The sequence below is a fragment of the Anoplopoma fimbria genome, chromosome 24, assembly GCF_027596085.1.
Source record: "Anoplopoma fimbria isolate UVic2021 breed Golden Eagle Sablefish chromosome 24, Afim_UVic_2022, whole genome shotgun sequence".
Lineage (NCBI taxonomy): Eukaryota > Metazoa > Chordata > Actinopteri > Perciformes > Anoplopomatidae > Anoplopoma > Anoplopoma fimbria.
In genome coordinates, this window is record NC_072472.1 from 16,979,917 (window position 1) to 16,993,357 (window position 13,441).

General features: G+C 38.3%; 2 protein-coding genes across 2 annotated transcripts; one reads left to right on the forward strand and one right to left on the reverse strand.

The window, feature by feature from the left end:
* Positions 1–768: 768 nt before the first annotated feature.
* LOC129113535 (dicarboxylate carrier SLC25A8-like) lies at positions 769–2,194 on the reverse strand. Its single transcript, XM_054625889.1, has 6 exons — positions 2,069–2,194; positions 1,761–1,959; positions 1,468–1,665; positions 1,273–1,374; positions 976–1,156; positions 769–883 (listed from the first exon to the last, which is right to left on the reverse strand). The coding sequence occupies exons 1-6, from the start codon at positions 2,192–2,194 to the stop codon at positions 769–771; spliced, it is 921 nt and encodes a 306-aa protein (XP_054481864.1).
* Positions 2,195–7,037: 4,843 nt separating this feature from the next.
* Positions 7,038–13,110, forward strand: ppme1 (protein phosphatase methylesterase 1). The gene is made up of 14 exons (XM_054626069.1): positions 7,038–7,332; positions 8,350–8,443; positions 8,693–8,785; positions 8,951–9,008; positions 9,748–9,799; positions 10,262–10,416; positions 10,849–10,939; positions 11,228–11,293; positions 11,390–11,513; positions 11,608–11,737; positions 11,917–11,961; positions 12,085–12,149; positions 12,370–12,437; positions 12,705–13,110. Exons 1-14 carry the CDS (start codon positions 7,247–7,249, stop codon positions 12,706–12,708), a joined length of 1,131 nt encoding a protein of 376 aa, XP_054482044.1. The 5' UTR covers positions 7,038–7,246; the 3' UTR covers positions 12,709–13,110.
* The last annotated feature ends 331 nt before the right edge of the window (positions 13,111–13,441 follow it).

The window sequence follows — 13,441 nt, forward strand, 5'->3', positions numbered from 1 at the left end:
ACTTTTATCTAATCACATTTTTTAAAACAGTATTGATTGTACTACTATGTAGTAGTATGATTGATGTAACACAATTTACAAAGCATAAAAGCAAAATTCAATAATAGACAAAGAAAAAAATGGCAATGCATTTATTCATTTTGGCATTATTTCTCACTGTTTGCAACATATTAATGACTTATCAACCAGCAATAAATCATGCTATTTACAATGACATTAATTTACATATAATTGATCACATATACAAACAATGGTAACCATTGTAAACTATAACACTGAAACAATATAAGGAACATAGAAATGGTCACTGTTTAAATCTGTTTCTCATGGAAAGCCTACCCTGAATAACAAATAAAAAGCCTAACATTGTTTTACATTATCTCACAGTTCAGTCTCGTAAACACCGGAATCCATCTTCAAAGCTATGTAACAGAATATATACAGCATGTGGAAAAGAGATCAGACATACAGTTACCCTGTGGAATTACAGTTACACATCTGTCTTTCACTCCTAAATAAGCATTTTTCATTGGAGGCGCTCACCATTACAATGCATATTATGTCTCTTTATACTTCATCCATAAGTCATTCCTTTATTGCAACAATGCCCTCAGAGTCTGTTCTTTTAGGAAGTTGAAGAACTTCATCTTGCTGCAACGTGTCTTTATAACATCCTTTTCCAACCCCGGGTCACCACTGCATTGTGGTGAAGGTTAGGCCGTTGTGTCTGTGCAGTCCTGTCTGAAGAAAGAGTCTGACAAGCTGAGGTCAAGACGGCGACTCCCAGTACTGTTGTGCCCTGGTCATACCTCTTTTAATTTGTTCATATGTCACAAACATCACAATGTTCCACGACCCTAGTCGCAGAAAAGAAGGCGTGAACCTAAAGGAGGCAAATTAAAGAAAAATAAGGAAGTGTCCCAAACAGGTTTTATTATTGTGGTTTGGTTCACTGCTCTGTAAGTGTGTGTTTACCCTTTATAGAAGGATGCAGGTCCTTCATTTCTAAACATGGTGAGAGCACAGTTGATAGCGCTCTTGTACTGGCCGTCTGCCGAGTTCATGAACCGCGTTTTGACTACATCCACAGGGGAGGCCACCACTGTTGTGCAGAAGCCTGCACTAAAGGCAGCACTGAAGTGGCACGGCAGGTTGTCTGTAGGAGAAATTAAGCTGAATCACATTCTTCAACAATATTTGATATTTGGATATATTAGAAATTGTTTTAATATTTTCAGTTTCTGCAATAATTTCTTTGCTTTACCAGCTCACCTGTCATTAGGTCATACTTCAGGATGAGTTCTTTGATAATGTCATAGGTCACCAGTTCTGTACAGTTTACAATGGCATTACGAGTGATGTTCGGCAAACAACCTAACAGAAAAGAGGACGGTTACTTCAAAACCATGATAAGAAACAGATATTATGCTTTTTTTAAAAATATATTTAAAGTAACATGACAAGCACCTTTCCAAAGGCCCCGTACTCCCTCATTTCGAGCAATCGTCTTGTAGGCATCCAGGGTGCTGTTGTATCTCCTCCCACCGTCAGCCATTCGCACCTGGGCTTGGAAACGCACCTTCACCACATCTGTTGGTTGCGCAAAAGCCACAGCCATGGCTCCTGTGGTGCATCCCGCCAATAGCCGGGTAACAATCCCAGCACCTGCACAGAGTGAGTATTTTAGTCAAAATGTAGCAGTGGGAAAGAAACCACCTGGTTCCTATATGACACAGTGATACGCAGGTTGTGAAACTCACTCTCAGTGCCTCGAGTGTAGAATTGCTTCATGGAGTCGTAGAGGCCAATTCGGACAGAGGCGAAGCTCATTTGCCTCTGGAGTCCTGCCACCAGTCCGCTGTAAAGACTCCTGGGCCCCTCTGTGCGCACCATGGTGGTGATGGTGCCAAACACTCCACGATACTTCACTGCACCGGCCCCTTGAGACTCTCCCTGAATCTGGACGATAAAATTACAATCAAGGATTGTTAACAGCAGGTTAAGACAATAATTGATAAGACATTTTTGGAGCAAAATCAGAAGCTGAAATGTGTCTCCTACTTCTAACCTGTAGTCTGACTTTGGCAGTATCCAATGGAAAGGTGATAAGGTCAGCAATGCAGCCTGCCGTGCCTGCACCGAAGAACTTAACTGCCGCAGAGGGCACCACGTCTTTGGGTTTCACGCCAACCATTTCTACGTCTAGGTTGATGACAGCAATGGAAAAATCTGCAATTAATGCTTTTTTCCCTCCAGGACGCCTGTGTATATCAAACCACACACACTAAGAGAAAGTCATCACCCAGTCCAGACCGACACACACCGAACTGTAATTTTATCACATTTAATCACAGTTTGTTCTGATTACAACATCCACATATCTACAGTAACTGTGGTAAAACCTGATTGTACTTAAGTGTACAAAAATACGTGTTCATGCTAAACATTGCGCATGACTGTAAGCTTCAAGTTGTTTGGTGAAGTACTCTGGTCTTATGAAGCGGTTCTGTTGTGGAAATGCCTTGGGCCATAAACACTGTTTGAAGTGAAACAGCCAGCATACCACCATTCACTGCAAAAACTAGCATTTATCATTTACTTACCATCCAAGGAGAGTTTGTATTGTTGGTTTCAAACAATTGATAGCTGTATCATTATGATAGCTAAGTAATACAGTAAAACTGAATCAGAGGTACAAAACATGTAATAGTTCAAGCATTTAAATATTTATTTTTCATTGGTTTCATTCTTTATCTAAATATCAAGTGATAGTTTGAGTCTGAGCTCATGAAAAAAGTTTGTTTTTAAATTACTGTCATCTTCGTGTTATCTTCTATCTTTGTGTAAGAGTTTACCTAGATAGTGGACCAGGAAAAGTTATAATCCAGCACAGAGGAAGAATGTACAATCCTTTAGGCAGTTAGTCCCTTCTGTGTCCTCGTCTCATGCTGTGTTCTTTGTCTTGAAGGATAAGATGAAGCTGCTGAATATATGAGCACCTTTTGCACATGACTGCCGAACAGCATCACAAGTTGTACCCACCTGTTATGTATATCTCATGTTTACAAGTCTGTGGGACACAGACGGATATCTGAGCACTTGTTGATCTGTTCCTAACAGTGTCATCTTGGCAACCTGGCACGGACTCACACAATAAGCACATATTAACATTGAGAATATGTTAATCTTGTTTCACAGCTAATTTCACAGTTACAAATGCTGACAATGTTGTGAATATAATACATTTCTAAACCCAGTCCTTAAAGTTTACATACCATTTCCCACATAAGCATGTGGGGACAGCAGCTCATATTACTACACTGACATCAAGGAGCATACCTCATGTTTCTATTGGTGGATATGTGTGGCCAATCAGACAGAGAGGCCTGTCTGGATTCACTAAATGATTTCATGGGGCATTTCACTAGCTGTCAAGAGCTCTGTGGTGGATAACTTTTGTCCTACATCCCTTCATTGGAGTAAGTGACCCGCAGCAAAATACCAAACCAGTTGGGGAGTGTTAGGAATTCCCTCATCCCTCCTCCCTGCAAGTAATAAACGTACAAAATGTTCCAGGAAGAAGAGCTCCCATGCTTCTCAGCCAATCCATACAGTGAACAAGGGTGGGTGGATGCACAAAGCATCTGTGTATAATCACTCTAGACATTAGCATCTGTTCAGGCAAACAGAAATCACCCAATGAGAGGACTGGCTGTTGAATGGAAACGGTTAGACAGGGGAGACACTCGACACAGTGGAGTGTTGGAGTGCTGCCTGTGCATGCCTTCACACGTGTGACTTTCCATAGCAGCTCCAGGACAGGGCTCTAGCTTACGTCAGTCGTGTCATGCGGTTGACTGTGCAAAACTGTCCCCTCATATCTAATGTTACACCTGCTGCTTCATGTGCCAAGACGTTCTATTCCCAAAACGTGACATGCACACCAGTTTTACCCCATTTACCGCTGCTCAACCGATTTATCTTAATGCTGCACGTGTCTGACTACTTCATTAATGTAAAGACATTACTGTGTACAGATAAAAATAATTTCTTATTCCATACACCATATATATATATATATATATATATTCTTCTTTCAATTGTTATTATTTTTATTTTTTTATTATAATTTTATTATTATTAATCAATTTAATATTAACACTAGCAAAAGTGTTTCAATTAAGCATACAGCAGAAATTACGTGAATGAGAACTTATCTTTATTTCAATATTTTTTAAATATTGAAGGGATATTTAAATACAATGTGTCCACAGTGCACAGGTGTTTGGACAAAGAGATTAAAGGCACTCATCCATTTTTTTTATTTATTTATAATTTGCAAGGCAAAGATGTGATATGGTAAAATCTTAATAATGGTGCAGAAGAGGAAGTAAGTTGCTTTCACCACCTGCTTTTCTTAACCTAAAAGCAGGTTCCTGAGAACATAACCTTTGAGCACAGTCAGACCAGTAAACAAGTTGCCAGTCTGGCTTCAACCAGTTTACAGTGACCTCGCCTACAGTCACTGAAAAGGAAACTGACTGGCAGACTCCCTTGACCACTCTGTTCGTCTGCACTTTGAATACCACGAACTATGAATCAGTGCTGTGAAACAGCTAATCTCCATTACACTATAAATAAAGTCTGCGCTGTGTCTGCACTGCAAGGTTAGTGGTGGGTGATATGGTTTGTTTTCCTTATTCACATAACTTCTGTCTTACCTTTATTTAAACTAATTAGTTGGCCAGGGATGCAGGAAAGGACCTGACCCGCAAGACTGTCAGGTCCTTTCTTTGAGTGGCTTGCTTTTAATCCGCGTTTTTTTGGTATCATTATTACTCGCTTAGTACCAAATCCCCTCCATTTGTACCATCTTCATGCTTTTAGGGTTTCTGTTCAACATCATCAAAAGCTTTTGGAATTTATTTTGAAATGTAGTATTTCACAGCACATGTGAAGAGATGGGGCAAAAATGGCAGCACCAGGGACAACTAAGTTGTTTGCTAATTGTTCATAGGAAAACTTTACCGGCACTGTTCATCTGAAAGATTAGTTTGAGGAAACTAAAGAGGAGCTGCACATTGTGGCTCCCAGTTAATTAAACAAATTCCAACTGTGAAAGTTTAAAGATCTCCCACTGATTATACAACTGTTCAGATGTGATTGCCATCTGTTTAGAAATCAAAAACGAATCCAGCCTAACAATCAGGATGGTAGGTAACAGGGCCTTATACACATCCAGTCTGTCAGTGCAGGGTGTATAGGCTAAGGCTATAGCTTGATATCATTTAGCTTTTAATAAATAAATAGTATATTACACCAAAATGTGTGAAATTTCGATCTACATTATTACAAACATGTGAATGTAATCCAAATAAAAACATTTAAAAAAGAACAAAAACACAAATTGAAGTGCTTTAAAGCGCCTGTCTAGGAAAATATTTTTCTACCAGAGAACCCACGTGATCTGCCATCTGAACATGTTTACCAAGAAAGGTATGGCCCACATGCTCCACATATGTATACATAGGTTCACGCACTCTGTTGGCCATAACTGGAACATACATCTGCTCAGATGTTTGGAAGGAGAAGCTCTAAAACAGACTAATGGATTTGAGCTGAATAATCAATAAATGTTCTTCACAAGTTGATATTTTTTTCTCTAATATGCATCAATGGAAACTTTCATGTCACTTTCAATAGCTTCACTTTGTCCCTATATCTTTTTTTTGTTCGTAGTTTGTTCAAAAGTGTGATTGTTGCTAGTGTAGTTGAATGACACCCAGCTCAAAGTTGTGACCATTGCCCTTCTTCTGCATTGTGTCGGTGCTGATCAAATTAGATAATTATCACCTGAGTCCTCCTTATAATCAATGAAGGCATCTTTGTCCCAATGTTTAACTAGCTTCTACACCTTCACATCTTTGTGTCCTCTATTGTGCCTCTCATAATCAAATTAGCGAGTCTGCAACTGTAGACGATCAGCTGTCCCAACATAGTCTTTATGTAACTGCATTAACAAGTCACTCAAATGTCTCTCATTGAATAACACTGACACATTACAGGACTTAAACTGCACTTTTAGTATTCATACATCTGCTGTACCGTGTGATCATAACAACAATGAATCACCTGATGGTTTTTTTCTTACCAGTATTACTATTATTAGATATACCTCAAGAAGTCACCAGCAGCAAAGACACTCTTCTGAACTGCACTTTGGTCCACTTGTTGGTCCACAAATGATCAAGTCGCTTCTAAAGGTTCTACTTTGGTTACGGGTGCAATACCATAAAATGAAAGGACTTTCACGGTTTTCAAAAACAAAATAAGTTGATCTTAATGCAGCTAGGCCAAAATATCTTGACTTTTGCCCTTCATATGGGTCTATCTCTTAAAACCAAATTTGCTATTTTGCAATTCAATGGTGTCATTAATCAGACCTGCCCTGCGTGCTTAACACTTATATCTTTCAAACACCACACTTATTACTTATGTTTAACCCTGATGGCATCAGGTGGACATCACCAGACTTTACAAAGCTTCCCTAGAGCCACAGAAGACACTGCAGTTGTCTCAGTTATATGCTTAAAGAATGTACTGGTGCCATCTTGTGTTCAATATTAGGCTATTGTAAGAGACAGGATATAACATTATCCTAAAATTTGCTCTTGCTTGTGTATAGTAGTTTCATTACCTTATAATAATGCGAGAAAATTACAACTACTGTTGAAAAATTTACTTCAGCTAGGGGAATGTGAATTTTTTTTTTTTTTAAAGTGAGTTTTTATTTCTTGAAATGTTCTCACTTCTCTCCTCAGACTGTTTGTGCATGTGCAGAAAAGAAGCTCACTGTTATTTGGTTTGAATAATTCTGGTACATGATGCATTTGTTTCTATTATACAATCTTTCCCAATCTTCAGTGGGCAAACATTAACACGTTGTAAACCTCTGATGTTTTGTGGGTGACTTCGTTGTCAATAGATGGCAGTAATACTGCACACGTACCGCGCCAAGCTACTAAGAAAGAAAACCGTAGAAGAAGAGGCCGACCAAAATAATCACAGCAGCAGAAGAAGAGCGCTAACATTAGCTCGTCAGAGGAACACACTCCCCGAGCTTCAGCTGAAACACACCAATGCCTGGCTAGCGTCGGTGCAGGTCTCGAAAAAATCATATGCTGCTAAAAAAGAGCAAAGGTCGCTTTAAACAGTTCCTGACGGAGACCGAGCAGCTTCTGACAACATGGAGAAACAGTTGCATTTAAACCTGTTACCCTCCAGACCTCCCATGGCAGGAGGCTTCCAGTCCAGCTCCAAAATGAAAATGGGGTGAGCTGGTTAGCTAGCCTCCTAATGGCATGATGTCAACTCTGCTGGCTGTGTAACGTTATTGTATTGTTATAAACAGTCACGTCAATCGCTGCTTCAGTTGTACTTTTACATCCAGCTAAAGGACAGGACAGCGGTGGCTAACGCTAGCTAGCTAACTTAGCTATCGCCATCAGTCCTGACCAACAGCGGAGGATAACATGCCGTTCATCACGTAGATCTGGAATAAAACCATAGCATTATAACGTTATATATATTGTTTTCCGTTAATCTCAGTCCAATCAGGCAGCATCCATTCATCTTAGCTAACATTAGCTTAGATATGTCAGTGTAAAAGTGATCATTTATGACACACATAAAGTCTGGAGACACTAAACTATAAGGTTGAGTAGTGTCCAGTGAAAGGTTAGGTTAGATTGTATTGTGCACAGGTCTGACTGCAGGGTTTGGGCCACCTGCAGTTTCCACTGGCTTGTTTACGACTTGTTCTCAATACTTGTATTACCATGGTTTAGCCTTTGTTTTGAATTGTACCCATCTATTACACACCTTGACTGTGATGTTTATTTGGGGTTTGAATGAAACCGAATCCAAGCCTGTGTGAAAACTGAAACTACACCAACACGCCAAAAACCCAAAACATTAACCTCTGAAAAGTCCTCAGTCTCGGTTTTTCCAGTCAAATAAATAGCCAACAGCCAGAGCATTAGAAAACATTGGTTAAATGTATGGGTGCTTTGGTGAGGCGAAGATGTAATGAATGAAGCAGTGAACAGTCAATTGTAGCTTCTCAATACATTGCTAGCATGACATTTAAAATAATCTGGTCTCATCATAATCTTTTATCTATATGGGCAATTTCCTCTTAAATGTTGCAGCATTTGACAATGTTAAAAAAAACACTTGTGTCAGGCAGCCAACTTGTCATTTTCAAAGATGTCTTGCACTATGTGTTTTAATAATCCCGCTGCAATATCGGATTTGTTTACATTTTGTTTGTCCTTTTTTTTAATACAGACCTGGACGAAAGAGAGATTTCACCCCCCTGCCCTGGAGTCAGTACTTTGAAACCATGGAAGATGTTGAGGTGGAAAATGAAAATGGCAAAGATATATCCTTGACTGCTGCTTGTGTTTGTATAAAAAAAAAAAGAAGCATTAATTATTGAAACTTTGGTGTTGCAATTTCCCAGAGCATTCAAATCCAACTAGGTCATTTCAGATTTAGCTACTTCTTTATACCAGTGTGCCATCTAACTTCAAGTTAGTATAGAAGGTAAGATGTTTATACAATCAATGTTTATCCTCCTTATTTTGTAATTGGCACAGCTCTGGTATGGATTTCCTTGACTACCTTGAACATTTTCAGAATTTACAGCAGTGGTGCCCATGGTCCTGTGCTGCTTCTGCTTCATGGAGGAGGACACTCTGCACTCTCCTGGGCAGTGTTCACTGTGAGCATAAAAACTATTACAGATACTCTGCAACCTCTTAACTTTGATAAATCATATGTTTAAATCCTACATTATGTGGAATAGTTATGGAGCTGTTCGGTTTTTTTTTTAGCATGTTTGCTGTACACTATTTAATTTCAATGGTTTCCGTATGTGCTTTGGCAGGCTGTCATATTTAGCAGGATCAACTGCAGGGTGGTGGCTATGGACCTACGAGCTCATGGTAAATATGTGTAGTCAAAGTAGATAAGATTAGTAAGGAGACATATTTTATTTATTGATTAGGACATTAAGATCTTAATGGACATTTTTCATTTTGGTTATATAGTATTATCAATCCCCTTTGAATAATGTGTTGCAGCAGTATGCACATATAGACATCCTTTGAGTCTGTGTCATTCACCGGTAAAATATACTGCATTGTTGTCATAAGTGGAAAAGTTATGATAGCTGTTGAATTAAATAGGTTGATTACTTCATCCTGATACTTTCAGCTCATCATTTGCATGCTGTAATAAATGTTATATACCCTTGGGTACCCTATACCCAAGAAAGCAGCAGCCACTTTTCTACAGACAGCAAAATAACTCAAGTCAAGGCCAAGACTTCCTTGTCCGTGCGCTTGTCTCATTGTTTACAGTCAGATTAGCAACTTGAGATGTAAGACTGGAGTTGAGACACAACATGTTTGACCTGGTTGTTTCACAAGTAGCCAGTTTACAAGCTAATTGTAAACCGATAAAAAGCTAAATCATTGCCAGACGATAGTCTGCGGGTTCTGAGATTGTGTTTTTGCCATTGTTTCTGCCTATATTGCGCCCCCCATGGACTGTTTACCTGCATTTAACTAAAGCCTGCTCAGACGTTATTAGTCAATAGTACAGATGTTTGTAGAGATTATTTACATATTCATGTCCTTAGGTGCAACAAATATTTAAATTTAATTCTGTCCTTACCTGCAGGCGACACCAAAGTGAAAAATCCTGATGATCTCTCGGCGGACACAATGGCCAAGTAAGTTGTTGTGTGTGCAGTTGAACCACAGCCTAGAATTTGTGAGGACCACATATGCAATCACTCTAAAAACCTTTGCTTTGAATCACAGAAAATATTAGGAAGCCGCAGAGGTCAGCAATGATGTGCAGATTTGAGGGACAGTCAGGAATGTCGAGTCACGAACAAAGTCAGCTCTGATCTCTACAGCTTCCCACCTAAAGGCATCGAATGTTTGGTGCTTTTACGGTTCAGTCCTGGAGGGAGAAAGGGATTTGAGAGTGTGTTGGGGTCTTGTGGTGGTTTACATTTGGATTAATGACTTGTTGATTAATGTGCTTTAAAATGAAAAATAGTAATACAATTATTAATTGTTAAATACACCTTGTCTTGAGCTTTCAGACTGTATTATCAGAAACACTGATACGTAATAGAAATATAACACTATTAACAGGTTATCCTCCCCTTTTTTTTTTTAAAAAGGGACATTGGCAAAGTGGTGGAGGTGCTCTATGGAGAAAACCCACCTCCGATTATGATTATTGGACACAGCATGGGTGGGGCCATTGCAGTTCATACCGCTGCTGCCAACCATATACCATCCCTGCTTGGCCTCTGTGTCATTGACGTTGTAGAAGGTAAGTGCTTGCTCGAATAGAGTAAAATAGGTAGATATTCTGCAATTTATGATGCTTAGTTTTTTTCTGTCTGTAAATATTATATTTCAGTTATTGTGTTTTTCTACTGTTTTTATTGCTTATTTATAATACTTGCAAATTTTTCATTTTTTTTTTTTTTTTTTTTATCTTGTCTTTCTTTACTATGTCTCTTGTGTGCACTTTAACTCTATGCTGCTGTAAGCCTGCAAATTTCCCCGCTGCGGGACTAATAAAGGATTATCTTATCTTATCTTATCTTATCTTAGTTGACCAAATAACAGGTTGATTTTTCTTCTTTAAATGAGCAGTGAATTTATACATTAATGTTCATAATGAAATCATATAAAAAGAGCTCAGTATAGTATTGCTGGCTGTATAAATGACAGATATTTCTTTGTCAATTGCATTCAGGTACAGCGATGGATGCTTTGAACAGTATGCAGAATTTCCTCAGAAGTCGCCCAAAGACATTTAAATCGTTGGAGAATGCCATTGAGTGGAGGTAATCATGGAACAGTTAGTGGTACTGCTGCGTCTTATATGTATGATAGGACTAAATTATACTTATCTGAAATTTGGTTAATGTTAGCAAACATTGTCATTAACATTTTTCTAAAACCGCCTTGTTGAAAACAAACGTTTGGAGAGGACGTCTTTTTATCATCCGGTTTTAATTTACTCCATTCGTGGAATTTAGATTTTCCAGTTTGCATGGCATCTAGCTCGTTTCATTTTAATAGTAGCAGTAACTTAACAAGTGTCTGAAAAATGTCTTCTCTTTTGCTTTCAGTGTGAAGAGTGGCCAGATCCGAAACATGGAGTCAGCACGAGTGTCAATGGGAGGCCAGGTGAAAAAGTATGTCTCCTCTGTCTGTCGTTTAGGTTGAGTCTTGCATGATTTTTACAAGTTATATGTACTGTATGTTCATTTGGTCTGTTCTGACAATCACAGATGTGAGGAAACCACCAGCAGTCCAGCTGTGTCTAATAGCATTGAAGGTATAATAGAAGAGGAAGAGGATGAAGAGGTGGAAGAAGAGTCCAACAAGAAAAGGATGAAGGAGGATGACCAAGAGGTTTTGTCTCTCTAACCATTTGTCTTTCTTTTGTAACATATATGTATTCGTGAGAGGTTGGAACATATCTAAAGAGCTGATTCCTTCCATACAGATAAAAAAGGAAAGTATCTTCACCTGGCGGGTAGAGCTGTCAAAGACAGAAAAATACTGGGAGGGCTGGTTCAGAGGCCTGTCTGCCCTCTTTCTCACCTGCCCTGTGCCAAAACTGCTTCTGCTCGCAGGTAAGATCGCTCACAGTTTCTCATATCAATATTATTTGGTACTCCAAATTCAGAAAAAAAAGTGTCTAGATAGAATTTCAGGGCAGTCCCACTGGTTTGGATGAACACAAATTATTTGTATTCCAAGCAATTTTGCCATCCACTGCACAATTTCACCCCTGACCTAATCCATTGTACAGGAGTGGACAGGCTCGACAAAGACCTCACTATTGGTCAGATGCAAGGTAAGCAGCTCAAACAGAGATTTTCTGCTTAGTTTCTGTTTCTCCTTCTCCGCGTTTGATTGTTGTTATACGGAAGAATACACAGACCTCAAATACATCCACAATCTCACTGTTTGTCCACAGGGAAGTTTCAGATGCAGGTCCTCCCTCAGTGTGGTCATGCTGTCCATGAGGACGCTCCTGAAAAAGTAAGGGGTTTTTGCCTGAACATGTCATATGTCTGTATTACTGTTTGATGCTTGTTGATATGCCAGACCTTATGCACACTTTAAGAAATTGTTGTTTTTAGTGTCACTTCTTGATTCAGTTTACAAGTCTTTGTTTTTTGTGTATGTTTAGCTGTTCCTGTTAGATCCAGATTCAGTTTGTAGCCATTTTATAAAAAAGTCCTCCGTCATCTGTTGCTAGGTAGCAGATGCTCTAGCAACATTTATGGTCCGGCACAAATTCACTGACTTTAAGGAAGGATACCTGTGGTAAGTAAACTTCTACCAAAATGTATAGACCATACTGATAGTATATAACAAAATGATAAAAATAGTACATACTTTTTGTGTAGAATTATAAGAGACTGAAATGTTAGAACAAATAAAGTCAACTTGTAGCTGTTAGTTAAACAGTCAGTTTCACAGACATTTAAAGAACATAGGGCCGCAATATGGAAGCAATAACATACATTATATTTATTATATAATATAATTAATATCATTTTTTGTAATGATTTTGTAATACTCTCTCCACAGCTAATTTCCAGTTTTCAGTCTATATTTAGCCAGCGGCCATAGAGGAAATATTTCAAGATTCATCCACATCCTTGTACAATTCAAAAGCAAATAAAATAAAATAAAACAAGCATTGTTATTATTATTATTATTATTATTATTATTATTATTATTATTATTATTTATTATGTTGCCTTTGTCATGTAGATAATTTGCCTTTGAGCTTTGCCTTATTCTTGTTTTAAAACACTGGGATTTGATTTTTCCTTTACAATATCTATTTTTTAAGTAATGCGGTCCTTGTTTAAAGTTTTATTTTGAGTGATTGCATCATTCTTAATGTGTGTTTGTAATGTTTGAATTCAAACAATGATTTAGCTAAAATGTCACCCATGCTTGTATATTTGGTAAATGTAATAAAAGGACATTGTCATCATTTTAAATGTGGTAGTTTATTTAAAATGACATGCACCAAGATAAATTAATTGTTTATTTTAAGTGATCACAATATGGTGAACTCAATTATGAGTATTTATTCTAGTTTTCCATCGTCTCCTTACACTCTTACGTATGCTGTAATTCACTTGTGTAGCACCCAAATATATTATATATACCAAATATTACAAACACATTTATTGTCCCAAATCACACTGGACATTCAACATTATTTAATGTGTTGAGACATCTTTTGTTTCTAAGGTGAAAGATGAAGCCCGGTTTCCACTCACTGCTGTTCAGGCAGCTGGTATCTCAAGTAC

Coding starts and splice junctions, on each gene's coding strand:
- LOC129113535 (XM_054625889.1), bottom strand. CDS start 2,194: ATGGTTGGCGTGAAACCCAAAGACGTGGTGCCCTCTGCGGCAGTTAAG. Junction 1,960..2,068: donor CTGCCAAAGTCAGACTACAG/GTTAGAAGTAGG, acceptor TTTATCGTCCAG/ATTCAGGGAGAGTCTCAAGG. Junction 1,666..1,760: donor CTACACTCGAGGCACTGAGA/GTGAGTTTCACA, acceptor CACTCTGTGCAG/GTGCTGGGATTGTTACCCGG.
- ppme1 (XM_054626069.1), top strand. CDS start 7,247: ATGGAGAAACAGTTGCATTTAAACCTGTTACCCTCCAGACCTCCCATG. Junction 10,417..10,848: donor TGTCATTGACGTTGTAGAAG/GTAAGTGCTTGC, acceptor AATTGCATTCAG/GTACAGCGATGGATGCTTTG. Junction 11,738..11,916: donor AAAACTGCTTCTGCTCGCAG/GTAAGATCGCTC, acceptor TCCATTGTACAG/GAGTGGACAGGCTCGACAAA.